The sequence below is a fragment of the Psammomys obesus genome, unplaced genomic scaffold, assembly GCF_907164565.1.
Source record: "Psammomys obesus unplaced genomic scaffold, mPsaObe1.curated_primary_1811, whole genome shotgun sequence".
Classification (NCBI taxonomy): domain Eukaryota; kingdom Metazoa; phylum Chordata; class Mammalia; order Rodentia; family Muridae; genus Psammomys; species Psammomys obesus.
In genome coordinates, this window is record NW_026591711.1 from 3288001 (window position 1) to 3307952 (window position 19952).

The following is a 19952-nucleotide window of genomic DNA, read 5'->3' on the forward strand; positions in this document are numbered from 1 at the left end:
CAGTGTGAGGCTTCAGGGAACATCAAAACATTGTGCGACATGCAGAAGACTATTCACGAATCACACAAAATATACATTCATTGTGCCATCCATCACATTAACAATTAGCTGGAAATACATTGTGTCTCGTCAAGATAGCTGTGGAAAGGAAGGGTGACTGAAAGGATGCCTTTAGGCTACAAATAATCCAGCATGATTTTTAAACAGGAGGGTGACCAGAGAAGCAAGAAGAAATAGAGTTTGGGAAGATTTGGCATAGGAAAGGATCCGAACCTAGTGCTTTGCAGGCTTTCTCAGCTCTGAGTGGACAAATTGAGACTATCTTCTGAGGCACCTGACTCTGTTTGAATGAGAGAGGTTATTTTCTCTTTCACCCATGATCACATGTAAGCTACCAGTTTTGAGAATCCAGCACCCTGTTTGGTTGTTACCTACACGTTTCTAGAAATTTTGTATAAAGATAAATCTCTCAAGAGGAAGCATTTACAACCAGCAAACTTGCACACATGAAACCAACTAAGTTAAGGGGTGAACTGTGTAAACACTCAGTGCATCTTTTCTTCATGAGCCTTTGGACACTCTCTTTTCTCTCTGTCCTACTTAAGGACCAGGCAGAGAAGAACAATACATAGATAAAAGGTGAGGTGTCTCCCTCCTGCCAAAGTCTGCTGGCAAAAGGAACTATTCCCCAACAGACATCTGAAGGAACCTTCAGTTGTGTGTACAATCTCACAACAGTGAAGGAAGGATGTCGGGGACCGTCAGAAATCCGACGTGGACACCCGGTGTGGGTTAAGGAGTTAACTTCCTTAACCAAGTCTCCAGAATTCTCTGGAAACACGTTATCTATGGCCAGGAGCTCCCCAGATAGGACCAGAAAGGAAGGGAGAGAGAGAGAGAGAGAGAGAGAGAGAGAGAGAGAGAGAGAGAGAGACTTTCAAGAAAGGAAGATAAGCAAAGAATGTGCTTTGGGCAAGAAATCGCAGCCCAGGGAGCAGCCCGGGGCTGAGGGGCTGGGCTGGGGCAGCCTCAGTGGGAGGTAGTCAGAGTATCCGAGGTAGACGAGCCGGGAGAAGGGGCGCAGGGCGAGGAGCTGGATTTCTCAGAGGATTCCTCGGCCTTCTCGTCGCTCCCAGGAGGAGTGGCAGGGGAGACGGGCAGGAGCCCCTCCTTCTCCCGCTTCTTCTGCTTCATGCGGCGGTTCTGGAACCAGATCTTCACCTGGGTCTCGTTGAGCTGCAGGGACGCGGCGATCTCCACCCGGCGCGCTCGCGTCAGGTACTTGTTGAAGTGGAACTCCTTCTCCAGCTCCGTGAGCTGCTTGGTGGTGAAGTTGGTGCGCACCGCGTTGGGCTGACCCACGTAGCCGTACTCTCCAACTTTCCCTGGAGGGGAGGAGAGGGAGAGAGGGAAGGTTAAAAACTCTCCAGCCCTGGTCCGCTGGTGTCAAGCTTGACGGGTAACTAACGCACAAATTCTGCTGGGAAGCGCCAGCGACGGGCGTCTGTGAAGTGTTAACCTGAAGTCAACCATTAGCCTGACCGGGCTCGTGATTAATGGAGCCTGTAGACACCAACAGAACACCGCCACCGCCACCGCCACCGCCACCGCCACCGCCACCTCCCACCCCGACGCACACCTACTGCCGCCAGACCCCTCAAACCTCAGCCCCCTTTGAAGAAGCCGGGCCCCAACTCCTTCGCCCCAACACACCTGGGCACCCTGTACCACACGCTACAACTCAAAATGACATCGGGCGTAAGCGGGGACCCCGTCTTTTAACGTCATTGATTTTCTTAGGAGACCGGGTGCCCCGGGCCCGTTTCTAAATCCGAGCAGCATTCCTTTGCCAGCTAGCCGGCCGGACTCACCTGTTTTGGGAGGGTTCCTTTTAACTTTCATCCAGTCAAAGGTCTGCGCTGGAGAAGACGTCTCTGAAACAGGGGAGCGACAGGCTTCTTGGTGGCTGGCGTGGAGAGGGGATAAGGAGTTATTATACGCGGCCAGGGCCAGGCTCTGGTGCTCTTGTCCATATGAGTGGTGAATGTACTGAGGCGAGCCCACCGCGCCCCCGGCATAACCCTGGTGGTGGTGGTGAGGCTGGACCATGGGAGATGAGAGGTTTCCAGAGTAAACAGCGGGAGCGCACGGGGGGTACCCAGCACTTACGTCTGCTTCCTGATTCAATCCATAGGGGCCATAAGGCGCGCCGAAGTTCTGCGCGCCATAGCCAGGACCACAACTCGAGTGCGAGTAGGAAACCCCAAGGTTCGCAGAAGTCTGGTAAGTACCCGGCTGGGGGTGGTGGTGGTGGTGGTGGTGGTGGTGGTGGGGCGAGCCGATCTGCACCCCTCTGCCCACCAGGAAGCGGTCGTCGCTGCCGCAGCTGTTGGCACTGACGGCACAGGACTGAAAAGTTGTAATCCCAGGGTCGGAGGGGTAGGCTCGCGCCGAGCAGGTCCCAGAGTCGCCACTGCCAAGGATGGGGTAGTCCAGGAAGGAGCTCATTCTTGCATTGTCCATCTGTCACTGAGTGACCGGGTCCCGCGAAGCCCTGGGTGACGGTGCCAACTTTCTCACTTCCTCCATAGGGCCAGAGAAGAAAAATGATATGAATGTACAGTGCGCGCAAGAGGCGGGGCGGGAAGGCGGAGGGCTCCAGGGAACGGCCACGTGACTCTGCCAGCCAATGGCTGAGCTGCCTGCGAAAGTTTACGGGCTGCGGCTATGATGGATCACCGTTTCAGTGGCATTTAAATCCCCGGCGCTCCTCAGTCTAGGTGACGCGCGCTCGCCCCCCCCAGGCAGCCCGGGCCTCGGCGGTAGCTGCGGCCGCTGCCAGAGCTGACTTGAAGCGCTGGGGCCAGAGGAAGTGGAGCCTGCCTTCTGCGCGCGCCCGACTCTGCTCGCCTCCGCCTCCAGGAATTGGGGGCAGGGAGGGGGGACGGATGGGAGGCGATTCTCGCAGCCCCTTCCCCACCCAGCCCAGAAAGCTGAACTGGCAAGAGGTGAGAGGGGACGAGGCCTCCCGGCTCTGTTGAGGCGGGCATCCGTGGGGCAGATGATCTCTGCGTGGTCTCAAGGACCCCCGGTGGAGCCGGGGACACGCGGGGTGGGACGGGTGGGAATCCAGCAGACACCACGCCCTCAGCTCGGGGACGCAGCCACCGCCCAGCCTCAGGCAGAGACCTGAGCCCGGAACCGCGGCGCCTAGGGCGAGGCTGCGTCACTGGCTTGCCAGCCTCGGAATGCGGAGGGACGTGCGCAGAGGGTTGTCAGGGAGGAACTGGGGTTGGCTGTGCAGGGGACCAGAGCGAGAAAACAAAACAAAACAAAACAAAACAAACTCTGTCGCCTTCCAGAGGGTCTCAGGGCCCTCTCCCCTGACTCCCATAGCCCAATAGCGTGGCTGTGGGAGCTTCTGTAATTTGACCCCAGGGGCGGGGGCTGTGGGGGTGGGGGTGGCTAGGAACTTAGCTCTCTGGGAAAGTCAGGGTGTCCGCTCTCTTCTCTGCCCTCCCACTTCCCCCGTTCCGGTTTTCCCTCCGCAGTCAGCTTTGCTCTCGACAGCCCTGCAAGATCCCGAGCAGCTCGGCTGCTGGAGTGGAGGGGTGGCAGGCAGAGGGGAGAGGTGACGCCAGCAGATGTGGCTCCTCATGCTGGCGGAGCCTGAGCTGCAGGCCATCTGCCGGCTCTGAGAGACCCAGGAGCTTGCGCACTCCAGGGTAGGCCTCAGAGAGCCGGATCGCAGGCATCTCCCACGGAGTACGCTTCCAGGAGGGTTTATGAGGGGTGGGAGAGCCTCCTCTTCCCATCACCCCCCCCCATTGCCTGTGTAGAGTGGGGGGGGGGGCTGGGGACTGGCAGGTGGGAGTGGCGGTGGACAGATGGCTGAGTGGATGGGTAGTTGCTTCTGCGAACCTTCAGCTCACTCCCCAGAGAAACGCGTTCCCATGTGAGCATCGTCCCAGGAACGGGGGTCCTGTTTTCCATCAAGCGATTCCTACAGTGACTCTGTTGGTGTGGGTAATCGCAGTTCACTGTTAGATTTCATGTCAGTCCTGGGCTTGGAGAAAGAAAAGGCCAGGCAGATGGGAAGGGAGACGTTCAGTGGTCACTTAAGACCGGCCTGCACGGGATTTGCTCTGACCATGCTTCTAGCCTTGGATCAGACATGAAATTAACAGTGTAATTTACGTGTGGGTTTGGGGGTTCCCTTCTCTATAGAAAAAGGAAGTTTCACTCAGGGCAGACGCTTTTCAAATGTGAAGTCACTCTTCAGAGTTCTGTGTTGTCCTGGCCACCTCTCAACCCCGCCCCCTGCAAACCTGACCGTGTGTGTGTGTGGGGGGGGGGGGGGCTAAGCAGAGCTTTGTCCCTGGTCTGGGCTCCCTTAGTGGCAACAGAACATTTCCAACAACCACTTATTTCCCTGTGATGGTTAGCTCAGCGCAAAGGATGGTTAAGGGGGAGCGAGGACTGGAAAGCTTCCCCCTTTCTAAGCTTCAGCTCCTGAGGAACCACCCGAGAGAGGAACGTGAGGCAGACCTCCTGGAGAAGGCTCTCCTGTAGGTCCAGAGCAGGAAGTGAGGGAGGCTTGATACTGTGAGCGCGCTTAGCAGAAGGCAGTTGAGTCCTCTTCCCTCTTGCCTCCCTCCGGGACCCTCGCGGGCCGGCACCCTGGGTCCAGATTTCCTAGCTCCAGGAATCCTGCCTCAAAGCCGCCCTAGGCCTCAGCTGCCCCAGCCTTCCCTTTCTGCCACTTCTGGCTCCCTGAAGCCCTCTCCTCCCACCTCGGGATCACAAATTCACACTCAGCCCGGCCCACAGACACTGCTGGCTTAGAAAAGCTTCCTGGGGACCTTGCCCTATTAACTCGTAACTGGCCGGGCCTTTGCCCGTTGCAGGCCCCTGCTTTCCAGGGGAGGCTTTCCAAGATAGCCTCCCCCAGCCTGGTTCGGTAGGCTTATTCAATTGGGATTCTTTCCCAGCCCCTACCCCGGAGGAATCCGGAAGGCCTCGGAGCCCGGGAGAGACCTTGGTCTTTTGAGCAGCAGGGAGGCCAGCGACCCACGCAGAAATCGAGCTAAAAGTCTCTTTAAATAGCCCCAGGAGAGTGGGTGAAAAGCGAGCTTAGGCCATGAGTGAAATAATCCTCTGCAAGCGGCACGCTTGGCTCCAAGTGCCTCTTTCAGGGCTCTTCCACTGGAAAGGGAATGAGGGAGGAGGAGACAAACCGAGGCCCGGAGCTGTTCTTGGCATCCGCGGCTCAGCCAAGCTGTTGTTTTAAAAGAGCAATAAAAATGAATTATGACTAAACGCCTTCTAACTTAATGCCTTCGGACGGGGATCCCCGGCAAATACGTAAGAGGATTTTTATTTGTGCATGTGTTCCTGCAATTGATCTCTTTGATGACATTCTCATTCATAGAAAGCGTTTGATTTATGGGCTTAGGACAAATCGCATCCAGGAGCTGCACGGCCCTGGCCACAGCCTGGACACCCTGCTCGGCTCCCAGAGCCTGGGGCCTGAAAACCTCCACAATCCACACACACCAAGGCTTCCGAGGGATTGGGGGAGGGAAGGGTAGAGGGAAGCCCGGGAGCAAACCCCTGAAGAAAGATGGAGGTTTCTTTGTAACTCTCCAGCTTTTGCTGTTAGGAGCTGGGGTCTTCCATCAGACAAGCCAGCCCAGGCACGTGTTGCTGCAGTTTTCTCACGGTAAGTAAGTCATCAGAACAGAACCCAGAGAGGAAAAAAGAAAAAAAAATGTGAGGAGAGACAAAAGAAGGGGGAAAAAACAGAACAGCCCAAGAGCGTACCCTAGATCACATTTTATTGATATTTCATTTAAAGTGCTCTTTCTCTGTCTAAGAAACTGGGTTAACTAATAACCTAGGGTGCAGAGACACTCTGTTTTAAAATCTCAACTTGCTAGCCTGACTTCAGACCTTTAATGATTTATTATTAGCAGTGTAAACAGATTTAAGAATTAAATGTGTGTGTGTTGTGAGGGCAAGAATCCTGGGGTGACTGGAAAGAACCCTTCCTGGCATGCCTTTTCCAGCTAGTAACCATTGTTTTGTTTTGTTTTGTTTTCCTCTATCTTTTAGGTCTGTTTTGCCTGAACCCATCAACAGCTGGGAGATTAGTCAACCACACTGAAAATGGGGGTGAGGGAAAGGAGGAGTTGGAATAGATGTTTGAAACAAATGTGTGTAAATAAATGAATTTCTGATAACTTGGCTATTGACCTAGAGGCTGGGAGCTTGTTAAGGGACCTCCACTTCACTCGTCCAGAGCCGGGAGTTTCTGTAGGCACTTTATTTCTCCACTTTCAGAAGCTTGGGCTGGGGCCAGCTCAGGCTGCCCGGCCCTGTTTCTATTGCTGACTTAACTCTGTGGCCTGAGTCTCTGAAACCCAAATCTGTTCCCTTAGGGGGGGAAAAACACTTGCCAAAAGTCCTAGCCGCTTTCTGGCTTTCTTCTCTGTTGCTGTCTATTGCAGACTTTGAACATGCCACCCTAATAAAATATATTAAAATTGAAAAAGGTAAATTGTGACCAGACTTTTATTTACCATGTTAGACTAAAAGAAGAATAAGAAATCAGTTTGAGCCTTGAGAAAGAGGGGAAGAAAAAAATTAAGAAAGCTACTTATAGCAAAGGAGAATTTATTCTACCAAAAATACTCATGACAATGCATCCTAATGTGTTACAAAAATAAAAAGAAAGTGACAAGACAATTTATGGTCACCTTCTTGCAGGCCTCATTTTTGTTTTCAGGAAAATCACGTAGAAGCTTGTTGGGTTTGGTGTAAAACCTCTAAAAACGCCAACATAATTTGTAAAAGATGGCTTTAAAACTGGGTCAGGGGAGAACATTAAACATAAAATCCTCAGCGTTAAAGAGAGTAGGGGTAGATCGAGAAGAAACTAAAACAAAAATCAACTCCCGAAATAAAAGAAGGCAAAAACCACCTGGTCAGAGGCGTTTTTTTTGTTTTGTTTTGTTTTGTGAAGCTTTGTTTTGCTTTAATGTTCTCAGTAATTCAGATGCTGGAGGTCGATTGTGGTGAGGGTGTCTGTGAAAAAGTCAAAGCTGTCAGCTGAGATGTCTACGGGACTGTCCAGGGAGCCTGGCAAGCTAGGCGACAGAGCCTCTGAAAGCTGCAGGCAGGACTCCGCGGAGAAAACATTAAAGTCCTGCAAAGAGGGGACCTCGAGGGCCTCGGGACTGTCATTGTTTAGGCCAGCTCCACAGTTCTGGCCCATTGTTGACAAGCAGTTAGAAACAGTGGGTGACTGGTGCTGAAAATGTTTCAAATTTTTCTCATTGCTGGTTAGAGGCGAAACTGGGAAAGTTTGGGAGTCGCCATTGTGTCCATTGGGAGCCTGCTGTTGAGAGAGCGCGTTTTGCTGAAAAGTGTAAGCTTCCCTCTCCAGAAGGGCCCCGGAGACGCTGAGGGCTTGCTCAAAGAGTGACTTCTCCTCCTCGTCCTCCTCCGCTTTCTCCGAGTCCTCCAGGTTTTTAAATTTTCCTTCGCTGTTTTGGTTCTCCTTGCACTGGGTTTGGCGCTTGTGCTTCATCCTCCGGTTCTGAAACCACACTTTCACTTGTCTCTCAGTCAAATCCAGCAAGGCGGCGATTTCCACCCTCCGGGGTCTGCAAAGGTACTTGTTGAAATGAAATTCCTTTTCCAGCTCCAAAAGCTGAGTGTTGGTGTAAGCAGTTCTCAGGCGCCTGGATCCTCCGCTGCCGCCATCAGCTATTTCCAGGGAGTCTGCGGGAAGGGAAACCAACAAGAGACACACGTACAGTCGAAGGTGGAGGGGGTCCGAGCAGGGTTAGTGCACTGGAGAGTAAATACAGCAGAAAAGATGCTGCAACAAAATGGCCGCCCCTGGACGCAGAGCAGCTATTGTGCTGGCTTTCCTGGGAGCCCAGCCTGGGGAAGCCCAGTCTCCTCCACCTCCATCAGATTCCTGCCTGTGGCTCCCCCCAACCTCTCCATCCGGGAGCTAACTTTATATTAGTTACAACACAATTTATAATTAATGCATCAGCTGCTTAGCTGAGCAAGAGCGGTCTATCACTCTTCATTACTGTCAAAAAGCCAAACTCTAGGACAACTAGACAAGAGGAGGTCAGTTCCAACTCAAATAAATCATCCTACATTACACAAGTTAGGGAAAGTCCCCCCCTCCTCAAAACATATATGTCTCGTCGTGGGATTCAGGATCTATTTCCCCCTCCATCAAACCCACTCCTGAGCCCACAGGGGCATGAGAGCGGCCACCAGGCTTCTCCTCTCTCTCTCTCCCCCTTTCCTCGAAGCCCACGGTCCCCTCCCCCATAACGGCTCCCAGGGAAGCCCGGAGGGGGACGAGGGTCCGCGGGACCCGGGGCTCAATCTCCGGACTGACCTTTGTGGCCGAGGCAGGCAGGGCCCGCGGAGGCGGCGGCGGGCGGCAGCGCGGTTTTCTTGGCCGCCTTCTTCTCCTTCATCCAGGGGTACTCGGGCGGCTGCAGGGCGCCAGCGGGCACCGGGCTGCCGCGACTGCCCGCGGGGCTCGACTTGGGGCGGCCGCCAGCGCTGTGGCGAGGGTGACTGCCCGGGTTCAGGCTGGGAATGGTCTGCTCAAAAGGAGGAGGAATCAGTGTCGAGTGTGAAAGCGCCGAGGTCTTGATTGATGAACTTTGAAATGTATCAGCGACAGGGGGAAAAGATGTCAGGCACTCAGCGAGCGACGGCTGGCTATTGATAAAACCAATCTCTCGCTCAAATTCGTAATTCATGGCCTTCTCCTTGGAGCCCCCTCGGAGAAAAAGTTCCCTTTTGGAGGGGCTTTGGGGGGGCAAGGCCCAGGAAAAAGGCGAGCGCGGAGGGAAAAAAAATCTATCATAGAAGATCGCTGCTGGGGTGTTTTTTTTCTAATTCACTGATTACAGCCGTATGGGGACCGCGCTACTATTAAACTATTGAATTCATGGAGACAAGGTTGAAATTGGACCGAATTGGCTGTCACATGATTGCTTCTGCCCAATGACAATTTGGGCTTTAATCAAAAGAAGCCACTGTCTGTTTGATTGATCCAAAAAAGTCAGAAAGGAACGCCTCATTGGGGGCCATCGAGGCTTTATTTACACTTTTTTCAGGGCAAAAAAAAAATCCATGTATGTGGGTGTGGGTGGGAATGCCCCGGAGTGCGTGGGGGGAGAGCGCCTGTTTGCCTCCTGAGCTGCCAGGATCTAGGGTGCTCCCTGGAGTGTGTGTGAGTGTGTGCGGGTGAGCCTTGCTGCCGGTCCCGCCAGCCGCTGCCCTCTGCCTCCCCCGCACACTCCGCGCATTGTTTGGGACTGTCGGGAAGACGCCTCGCACCTCACAAATCATTTAAGCACCTCAGCCTGACGCCTGTAGTCATTAACAAAGTAATCCATTAATCTTCAAAGTTTTGACACCCGAGGGCCCTACATTCCAGCCACATAAGTTCTGCTAAGGCAAGAGAAAGGAGCAGAGGGAGAGATGAGAGAGAGAGAGAGAGAGAGAGAGAGAGAGAGAGAGAGAGAGATTGGGGGTTCCCCTTTCCTTTTCTTCCTCCACTTCTAAAATCAGTTCCTGGATCTCAAAACCGATTCATATTCATTCTCTCTCTCTCTCTCTCTCTCTCTCTCTCTCTCCCTCTCCACCCTCCCTCCTCTCCTCTCCCTTCTCCCTTCCTCTTTTTCCTCTCTCCTTCCTCCACCCCACTCTACCCTGTCTCCCTCTCCTCCCTCGCAGCCCCTCCACCCCTCTCAAGGTCCAGCCTTGGATCTGCACCCCCGGCCCATTGTTAGGCGGCTTTTCCACGGCAGCTTTGCATCTGGCTCCTGCGGGCAGCGGAAGAAGAGAGGCGGCTCTCGAAAGCTTGCCGTTCTTCCTACGCCATCAACTTCTCACGAGTGGCTGCAGAAAGATAGATGCGTGTGCCAAGAGAGACAGCAGCCCCGGGTCCTTGTGTCCAAATCCCCGTAGCCTGGGCGGCGGCCAGCCAAAGCAATGACGCCCCGAGCAGGCTTGTGCGGCTCCTGGCACTCTGGGTTTCATACCCATAGGGCTCGGGTGCGGTGAGTATTTCCGATTTCCAGGAAGACTGCTGGAACTTATCAGCAGGGAGGGAAAGGACTCTTCCTCTCTCCCTTTTCCCTCCTACTCTTCTTGGATTCCTTGTCGCTCTGGTTGGGGACTGGTTGGTTCCGATGCAGCGAGGGTTTCTTGGCAGCCTGAATTGCTTCCCACACCTTCCTGCTTTTGGGCACCAGGGAGATTTGCACCCTGGGTCTGTTGTGGGGAACATCACTGCGTGGGAGAGGGCGAATCAAGAAGGAGTTACATTGCTTCAACTTCTCCTTCATTCTCTTTCTTCCAGTGCTGAGACAGGACTTCAGATTGAGTGCTGGACAGTGCTGAAGGATTCAAAAGATAACACCTTTAGATACCAAGCCAGAACTTAAAAGAAAAACCACCAAACCAGAAAGGAAAGGGGAGAGAGGAGGGAGAGAGAGAGAGAGAGAGAGAGAGAGAGAAGAGAGAGAGAGAGAGAGATCTAATGAAGGTACCTTCTCTTCCCCCAAACCCTAAGGATGGAGATTCGCTTTTGCTTCCTTTGAAATGGACCAAGTGACCACAGTGCCCCAGGCCGGCCGGCATCAGTGGCAGGGAAATAAATCATTCTGATGGCCAAGGAGAGAGAGGTTGGTGGGGGAGAAAATTTCTATGCAGAAAACAAGAAAGGCTGACCAAGGAGCAAGGGCAGAATTCCATCTCTGAGGCCATCGTTTAAAGGGTTTGGGTTGGAAAGAAGCTATAAAGTGATCTCCAACCTTGACCAGCTCAGAGCATTGCCTTGCAGATAGAGATGCTATTTTGGAAAATGTAAGGTTTTCCAGTTTTCTTGCTTTTATTCCAAACAAAGCTCTGAAGGAAGTCTGGGTGCGATCAATCTTGCTCACCAAAAGCCTTGACAGCTTCTGGCCCTTAAGAACACATTTCAGCTTCAAGCTTTTCCCAAGCTCAAATGTGGCTGAGCAAAGAGGAGAGCAGGAAACACAAGTAAACAAGGAAAATTTGTCCTTTTAAATTTTTTTTTTTTTTTTTTTTTTTGGCAGTAGAGAGGATTCTAAGGTTGCTTTCAGCAAAGGTGCTCTGCAGATCCAAGGGTGGGCGTTTGCTTTTACAGAAAGTGTTGGGGGACAGAGGAAAGTTAGAAAGCAGGGCTGCCCACATTATTGGGCTTTGTCAGGCTGTGTGGGTGAAAGCTTTTTGCTTCTCTCAACTGCCTTAATTCAAAAGCCATCTGGAAGAAAACCTTTCTCTGAGGCTGCCCAACACTCAGACCTTGCCCCAATCTGTGCTTTAACTCTGGAGATATCCTAATAAAGATTTCTTTTTAATATTCAGGAAGATGAGGGTGAGTTGGATATTTCTTTTCTTTGAAAGTCAAAATGAATGTCTTGACTGGCAAGATATGGGGAAATAGTATTAGAATCTCATTGTACAATCTCTACCCTAAGGGAAGGGGGAAGCTAATGGCAAGATTTTTTAGGCCTGGGTTCAAATGCTGGTATCTCTGGAAGGTTTTCAGGTGGAGACCCAACGCACACCTCTTCCCCTTTGACGCTGCCCTTTATTTTTTTTTCCAGGCAGCTGTGTGCATGTTTTTAAAAAGCTTACGTGCGTAAGCATGGTTTCAACGACCAAAGGCTCCATCCAGTCCATACAAAGACTGCCTTTCCAGCCTCTGCACTTGTGATGTGTGCATTCTATTTCCGTAGGGAGGTTGGGGTGAGGGGAGCAGATCCACTTCCCCACAGGCCAAAATCTTTGAGAAGAGAACCGTGAATCGAGCAGGGGAGGATAGGTGTGGGGAAGGCTCCTTCGGTGTGAGACTCCCAGCTTCCTGCAGCAGCTTGCTTTGGTATCCTCCGAGAGGGATTTCTCTTTTTCCTAAAAGATGGAAAGGGCCTCCCCCAAAAGCTGCTCCCTGGGACTCAGCAGGTACCCAGAAATGACCCCAGCGCTCGCTGTGTAAGATTTCCTTCTGGCGCTGGGTCGTAGGTGGGCAGAGGCCACGACGATGGAGATGGAGATGGTGATGGAGATTGCAAACAAGATGGCGACATTTTCCACCTAGGCCTCCGGAAGGTACCAGCCAGGGAGGACGGGGGCTCAGGCGCCCCCAGTCAGCTCCGAGGGGCTGCTGACGGGGTGCGGCTGGAAGGCTGGCTCTCCCTGAATCTGCAATTCTTCTCCTCGAAGGCGGAAACGTCGCCCGCTTCTGGCTGTGCCTCTGACTCTGCCAGCCGGGCAGCCGGCGTCCTAGCTCACAGTGTAAACGCAGAACTGTAATATCAAGCTCGTGTAGCCGCAAATGAAAGAAGTGCGTGCACAATTGCATTTTTATTAGAAAGATACCAATCTCCTCTCTCTCTCTCTCTCTCTCTCTCTCTCTCTCTCTCTCTCTCTCTCTCTCTCCTGCTCCCCCTGGGGCCATAAAAAGAGAAGAAATAAATCCACAGAATGGCAATGCTGAATTCCGGGAGGCACGGTCTGCGGAGATGCATGTAGGGGGATTCCTTCCAGGCCGAGGAGGCGGCGAGGACTCTCCGGAGCTCGGTCCTCTCGCTGGGGACCGTGGGCGCCTCCGGGCTGGGTTTAGGAGAGCGTCTCCTCCCCCCTTTCCTTCCCCTTCTTCCGGAGGGATGACAATGAACCGCGAGCATCCGCCGCGGAGCCCTGGGATGCAGCGGCTCGTAGGAAGGCCCCAACGTGGAGGAGAGCTTGGCACCGGCTCTCGGGGCGGGCGCCGGGGACTCGGGATCCGCGGGCGCGCCGCCCCGCACCTGTGCGCCCCCCGCTGCGCCCCGAGCCCCGCCGCCTTTGTCTGCCCCTCGCCGCCGCGCACCCCGCGGCCCGGCCCCTCCGCCTGCCCCGGCGGCAGCTGGGGACCGGACGGCCGCGCGGGCCGGGAGCGCGGACGGCCCCGAGCTGCGGCGGCGGAGCCCGGACCCGCGCGGCCTCCCAGGCCACACGCCGCCCGGCCAGGCCGCGCCGGGCCGCTGCCAGCTCGCTCGCCTCCGCCGGAACTCCACGCAGAAACCCGTCTGCAGGCAAAGAACCGCTTTTGACACGGATCTTAATCAGAATAAAAACTTTTATTATTTTTTTTTTGTTTTGTTTCTCTGAATGTGAGCAGCAAGGAATGTAAAACTCTCAAAACAAATCTATCGTTTTTTTAGCGTTCAGTCTTGCCGGATGTTACAAACCCAAACCGCTGTTTTCAAACTCTGGGTCCTCTCTTTCTTATTGCATCGCTACGGTTTTTATAAAGAAATTTTCTCTCCCTTTCAAATAAATTTTATATGTATGCCAATACACCATTGAACAAAAGGCCCGAGAAACCTTCTGAACAATCAGGGTACAGAAATTCTTTAATATAAATACGAACGGATGGGGGATAAATAATATTTAAAACTTAGACTATTTAATGCTTGCAAAAAATATAAATAAATCTGACTGTTCACCAGCATACACAGACGGAAAGACGTACACTTAGTCATCTTCGCACAGGCGGCCCCTGTTTCAAAGCGCCTTTGATTTCTTTTTCTCGCTCATTACAAGAAGTGCAATTTTAAAAACTAAAACTCAAAAAAAAAAAAACAAAAACAAAAACAAAACACACACACAAAAAAACCACGCAGTCGCTTCCTTTCGGGAGCCATAACGTATGAACAAATTCACATTGAAAACTCGACTAGAAAGTTTGTTCATATACCCTGTTTCTTATCAAAGAGTGGAGAAGGTAGAGGGTGCAGGGCCAGAGGCCGGGGCACACGGTGGTGGTGGGGGTAAATGTCGCTACTGACAGCCTTTTCAGCAACCAAGATTGCTGCGTCACATAAACTATAAAAACGCATTACCAAAGAAAACAAAATGAGGGAGGGGGTGCAGAAGAGGAAAGGGAGAGGCAGGAGGAAGGTTAAAAAAATAGAAAGAAAAAGAAAAAAAAAAGTAAAAAGGAACCAAAGAAGGTGGGGAGGGCAGCTCTCTGACGCGAGGCCCGAGCCCGTCATCACAGGTGGGTGAGCTTGGGCGCTTCCTGAATTCTTCCCTGAGAAGGATGGTGGGCAGAAAGGTCCGTGTAGGTCGGGTGCGGCTCGCCGGGCCCCGGCCCGTGGTGGTGACCGCTGCCCAGCGGCCCAGTGCCCCCGTAGTCCATGGCAGCCGAGGTGGTGTGGGGGAGGTGAGTTAGGCCGAAGAGTGTTGGCCCAGAGCTGCTCATGGGCTCCACATAGCTGCCCCCCACGAAGACGGGGCTTCCCTGTAGGTGTGGGGTCCCATAGCTGCCGTTGCCCTGCAGGCCGTGAGCGTGAGGGTCGTAGTCGGGGGTGCCCCCCGCGCCTGCCCCCGCCGCTGGGTAGCGCTTCTGTGGGGGCGGCGGGGGAGCGCAGCTGGGCAGGGGTGCGGGGTAGGAGGCCGGGGGCAAGCCGTAGGCGCCTTGGGGGGGCTTGGAGAAGGGAGGGGGCGACTGCGGCTCGTACGGGACGCTGTTGACCAGCGAATGCATAGAGTTCAGGTAGCCCCCGGCGCTGGGAGGCACAGGGCTGCGGCTGGGGGACTGGCCCCCGGGCGAGGTCAGCATGCCCTTGCCCTTCTGGTCCTTCTTGTACTTCATGCGGCGGTTCTGGAACCAGATCTTGATCTGGCGCTCCGTGAGGTTCAGCAGGTTGGCCATCTCCACGCGGCGCGGCCTGCACAGGTAGCGGTTGAAGTGGAACTCCTTCTCCAGCTCCACCAGCTGCGCGCTCGTGTAGGCCGTGCGCGCGCGCTTGGACGAGGCCTGCCCGGGCGGGCTCTTGTCGCCGGCGCAGCTCTCCCCTGCCGGGACACAGAGAGGAAGAGCGGTGTCAGGGGCTGCTGGCGACCCCGCCCAGCTCCCCAGCCCTGGTCCGGCCCCTAGGCCCTCCAGGGCCGGAGAGGAGCGGGATTGCAGTGCGGAAACAGCCCGGTTAGCCTGCCCTTCCTTCCTCTAAGGAGCCAGCCATGGGTTTCTTCGGAAGGGCAGCAGAGCCTCCAGGGCTCCCGCGCTTCCTCTCTACTTGTCTAGAGCCTCTACTGGCCCATCAGACAGCAAGCTTCCTGTGAGCAGGTGCAGCTATCTTCGGATCCTCCAGACGCTGACGTTCGGGAGACCTAGTGGATACGTCAAGACCTTTCGTCCTCCCTGTTTGGCTGAGTGACTAGCCATTAGCTTCAACTAAATCAGTTTAAAAATCGGCCAAGAGGAGATGGGTAGATAGGTACGGTCAAACTGGAAGATCTTCTCTGACCAAAGGAAACCAGCTGTCTAGTTGTGGTAGGGAAACCCAGGCTCCCTTGAGGAGTCCTGGTCATGAGGTTCTCCATGTCTTCAAGCAGGCTGCCCAATTTTTGCTTCCTGTCCTCCTTGGCGCCCCAAATACCTGTTCTGGAGGTTCAGAGACTCATGCTCAGTGGAGAGCAATGGAAATCAGAGAGGAGGGCCCAAGGTAACCGAGGGGCTTGGAAGCCCAAGGCTCTGAGGCTGAGGCTCTGGAGGTCCAGTTCCCAAGGCCCCATGTGGTTCCCATTAGGATGACAAGCTGATCCCCTCCCCCAGGGGATGCCTCCTTCATTGTACTAAGACTGAGCAAGGCCTTCCCAGAGGTGAGGCGGCCAATCCATCTGCTGCAGCAAACACTGGCTCTGGTTATAGACAAAGCATCGATTCTGACTTGGGTGGTGATCAGGCCTGCTTTTATTCTGGGACACTTCAGTATGTCTGTCTGTCTGGGGAAGAAGAGCTGTGCTTAGAGAGACAGTGGCCCTCAGGATGGTTCTATTTAGAGGTCAGAGGTCCCAACACTAGAACATGGAGAGACTGCAGCTTCACCAGGCTCAGGGGGACGTCAGCCTGGTTTATGCTTGAGAGACCTGAGACAGAAACCTTATCACTTCCCTAAGTAGCAAAGATTCTGGAAATATGTTTCCCCTCCTGTGTGTGTGTGTGTGTGTGTGTGTGTGTGTGTGTGTGTGTATGTGATTCCTAGAGATGTTCCAGTGCTCTAACAACAGCTGGAAGTGGCTTGGGGTGTGGAGTTTGGCCATAGGCCCCACCTCCAGAAGACACCCGTTTACCTGAGCTGGAGCCGCTGGTTTTCTGCTTAGCGTTCTGTCTCGACTCTTTCATCCAGGGAAAGATTTGTTTGCCTACGGTGGGAGAGTTGAGCAGGGGGCTCTTGGCTGTGCTGGCGGGGGGAGGGTTGCTGTTGGCACTTTGAGGGGGGGAGACAGAAGAAGGAGGCGGGGGAGCCGCAGGAGTGGGTGCAGGGGGCTGTGGCGGGGGCTGTGGAGGCTGTGGGGCCGGGGGTGCTGCCTGCGGGGGCGGTGGAGGCAAAGGTGGATCCCCCAGGCCCGGGGGTTGGCTCGGGGGGCCGCCCAGGCTGCGTAGACACGCCTCGCTCAGCTCATGAGCTTTGGGATGTCCCCCAGCGCTGGCGGGGGACTGGAGGGAGCAGGCGGGCCGATGGTACTCAAGGCCATCGGTGCCCAGAGCCGCGGGCGGCGCGTACGGCTGCTGACTGGCATTGTAAGCGAACCCATTGGCTGCTTGGTAGGGGTAGCCACCGTAGATCGCCGAGCTGTCGTAGTAGGTCGCTTTTTGCATCGCGAGGCTTCACGTTGGTAGGCGCACACTCTGAGAAGGGCTTGACACCCGCGAGGGGGCACATTGGCACGCCCCCGCGGTCACGTGACACTCCGCCGCCAATGGCCGCCCCGCGCAGACCTGAGGGGAGGGGGAGAAGTGCAGCGCGGTGAGGGCTCCGCGCAAATCCATCTTACTCTCAATAGCTAAGTGACATGAAAGCCATAAAAGAAAAAGTGGTCAGCAATATTTAGCAGCACGACGTGGCCCCGGGCGCAGGGAGCCGCGCTATAAAAAGCTGCTGGAATTTACTGGCAGCTACAAATATTTGCTTAACTTGCGTCTGGAGTTGGGGGACTTTCCTCGGAGAAAGGAGCAGAACCAGTAAGGGCTGGAAGCTGGGTCTCTGGAGCCGCTAGGTCCAAAAGGAGACAGGCTCTGGAGGCTAGATTGGGGGGGGGGGCGGTGTCTTTCTTTTCCGGAAGAAACCGTGGTGTCCCTTTGTGGAGGCTGAGGCTTTCTCGAGAACTTAGGAGAACTCTCAAAAGGGCAAAGTGCCTTCATTTTTTCCTCCAGTCCCCACGGTAGGACTTGTATTTGCATAAAAACCCTATCTGGCCGGACTTCCTTCCTATTCCGTCCTGGGAGGTTTCCACTCCCCAAAACCATAGGCAATTGCCCTATTAGACCACAATAGGTTTTGGAAGCTGGTTTGTAGGCAGTTAACTATTTCTCTAGTTCAGGGAGGAGGACCAACCTCCCACAAATGAACCCTATGAGGTCAAGCAGTGGGTGGATGGAAGAGAAAACTTTGGGTGGAGCTCTCTCTCTCTCTCTCCCTCTCTCTCTCTCTCTCCTAGGATAGACCAACACCAGCACTTCACCCACAAGTCACAACTCAAATCCTGTAACTTTCTTCACACCCTTTCTCCTGTACTTCAGGCTATTTGCAGCAAGCCGCCTTAACCTCTGTTTCAACGTTACAGGAGGTCGCAGCTCTCCTGCCTTGGATTTTCTGAGGTGCTGCTATTCTAGGCAACTATCAAATTCTACCTGTTAAAACATGATGGATTAGAGGGAAAAAAAAAAACCCACCAGGAACCTGAAAAACCAGCGTTCATCTCCATGACCACGGCTTGAACTCTCCTTCCAACTTAACGATAATAGGTTCTGTCTTAGAAACTGCTATGTAATTTGATGTATGGGGGTCATTTGGCTGCAGAGAAGGCTTGGAAGCACAACCATAAACTCCTGCCAGACTTCCCTGATCTTTGTATACAGTTGTTGATCAGATTTGGTATTTGGTCCATTTTCCTGCTTCAGAAATACTAAGTAAAGAAAAACACTAAAAAACAAACAAACAAACAAACAAAAAACAAACTATAAAAACCTCGTGTTTAGAAAGCAGTTTGTAGACATGAAATCTGTGTTCTCTTGGTTTTCAACTCTTGCATGGTAAACTTCAAATTCTCAACAAGGAAAGTTCCTTGGAAGTCTTAATGTTAACCTACTCTCAGAATTCTTTTCTCTGTGACCATTAAGAAAAGTATAATGACAAATCTATGTAGATAATGCTTTACATTTCAAGCCCTAGCTATGGCTGTTCAATACCAGAGTTACTCAGCTTTTCTAGAAGTAGCAGATATCAACTCTCTCTCTCTCTCTCTATATATATATATATATATAGAGAGAGAGAGAGAGAGAGAACAAGCACCCACTAGTGCGTGATTATAATTTTGATTTTAATAATGAACCCCCTTAGATTTCATCATTAAACCAACAATCTGATCAACATCTGGAAAACAGGCACAATTAACTTTCCAGAACCTCAATAAAAAAAAAAAACCACAGCAGCACTTATCCAGAATTATTGTACATAGTCATGAACCCTGGAGAACTGTTTCCCTTTTGGAAATATCTAGGAAGATACAGAAAGCACCGTAGAAAGTAAATAAAGGGTGAAATAAAATTTAAGAGTGAATTACAATTTAATGTCTACTTCTCTCGTTCTTAACGCTGACAACAGTCCCTCTTACATTTGCCAGCATTAATGTCTGTTATTACAAAATCTTTTGAGATACCAAGCTTGATTAAGGCAAAACGTCAGGTTAAGAAAATTACCCTAGACATCTGAACAGCAAAATATTAGATAAAACAGAATTAAGTTGAATTTGAACGTGCGGCATGTCTAGTGACTTTCTAAGCCGTTAGCACAGGTTATACCAGCCGTAAGCCTGGGTAAGCCTTTCGTCCATCATACTATTCATTGTCTTGTAAAGTAACAACAACAAAAACAACTTTAAAATCAGAGATCATATGGCAGCATCCAAAAACTTAAAATATGAATTTACCTCAGAGACCCCCATTGTCTGAGGTCCGCAATCACCTTGGAGCCCACACAACCCGCCCCCTCCAGCCCCCAAAGTTTTCAGCCTGGTAAAGAAGTTGGAGGTTTGCCAGCCAGGAAACTTTGCTTTGTCCCCCTCCCCAGGCAAGGGCTGAGGGTGGAGGGAGGCTCTGCCCAAGGGTCTGTTCCCGGACAATAACCTCCAGGTGCGGGGCTGAGGCCAGAAGAGGAGGCTGGACCGAGCCCTGGAGGCCAGCCCTGTTGTCTGGACACCACGGTACGCCCAGATTCCACCTCCTCGGACTGCGCTCCCTTGCCCTTCCTCAGCTGCTCTCGCCCGAGTTTGCTAGGGGACGTCGAGGCAGAAGACCCCGCTCCCAGCCCACTCCCCTCTCACCAACCCAGAAAAGTTGGGGCTGGGCCGGGGACGAGGGGAGAGTGGGGGCGGGGATGGGAGCGCGGCCTGAGCCGGAGTGTGAGGGTATCCGTCACTGCCGGCGAGGAGGCTCCGGCTTGTGAACTCTTCTTGAACCGAGCTCTAAGTCTGCGGCCATAAATCACCGAGACGTGCGCCCCGCCACTCAGCGCCGAGCGCGGCCGGCGCTGGCCCCGCTTACCTTAACTTCGGACGGCCGCCGCGGGCTCCGGCGTGGGCTGCCGCCCCGTGTCCCCTCGGCGCGGGCTGGCCACCGAGCCTGAGCATCCGCCGGGCGGGAGCGCGGGTGGCGGAGCCCGAGGCCGGGACGCGGCGCGGAGCCGGGCGGCTGGCGACTCCGGCTGCCGGGCCCCCGGCGCGCTGGGGCGGCCAAACCCCCTCCCCTCCCCTCCCCCACGCCGCCCCCGCCCTAGCCGCGGCCGCGGCCCCGGAGAAGCGCTGGCGCGGGCCGGCCTCCGCGGGGC

At 53.6% G+C, this 19952-nt stretch overlaps 3 protein-coding genes across 4 annotated transcripts; all 3 read right to left on the reverse strand.

Moving 5' to 3' along the window:
* Nucleotides 1-726: 726 nt before the first annotated feature.
* On the reverse strand, nucleotides 727-2535 carry Hoxa1 (homeobox A1). Of its 2 annotated transcripts, none has more exons than XM_055611858.1 (2): nucleotides 1872-2535; nucleotides 727-1385 (listed from the first exon to the last, which is right to left on the reverse strand). In XM_055611858.1, the coding sequence occupies exons 1-2, from the start codon at nucleotides 2521-2523 to the stop codon at nucleotides 1030-1032; spliced, it is 1008 nt and encodes a 335-aa protein (XP_055467833.1). In that variant the 5' UTR covers nucleotides 2524-2535; the 3' UTR covers nucleotides 727-1029. The 2 variants fall into 2 exon arrangements, with proteins under 2 accessions (XP_055467833.1, XP_055467834.1); XM_055611859.1 differs by lacking the exon at nucleotides 727-1385 and having other exon boundaries at nucleotides 1907-1966; nucleotides 2170-2535.
* A 4250-nt stretch (nucleotides 2536-6785) lies between these two features.
* Hoxa2 (homeobox A2) lies at nucleotides 6786-8835 on the reverse strand. The gene is made up of 2 exons (XM_055611908.1): nucleotides 8429-8835; nucleotides 6786-7785 (listed from the first exon to the last, which is right to left on the reverse strand). Exons 1-2 carry the CDS (start codon nucleotides 8799-8801, stop codon nucleotides 7046-7048), a joined length of 1113 nt encoding a protein of 370 aa, XP_055467883.1. The 5' UTR covers nucleotides 8802-8835; the 3' UTR covers nucleotides 6786-7045.
* A 5278-nt stretch (nucleotides 8836-14113) lies between these two features.
* On the reverse strand, nucleotides 14114-16754 carry Hoxa3 (homeobox A3). Its single transcript, XM_055611854.1, has 2 exons — nucleotides 16198-16754; nucleotides 14114-14919 (listed from the first exon to the last, which is right to left on the reverse strand). The coding sequence occupies exons 1-2, from the start codon at nucleotides 16724-16726 to the stop codon at nucleotides 14114-14116; spliced, it is 1335 nt and encodes a 444-aa protein (XP_055467829.1). The 5' UTR covers nucleotides 16727-16754.
* Between the last annotated feature and the right edge of the window lie 3198 nt (nucleotides 16755-19952).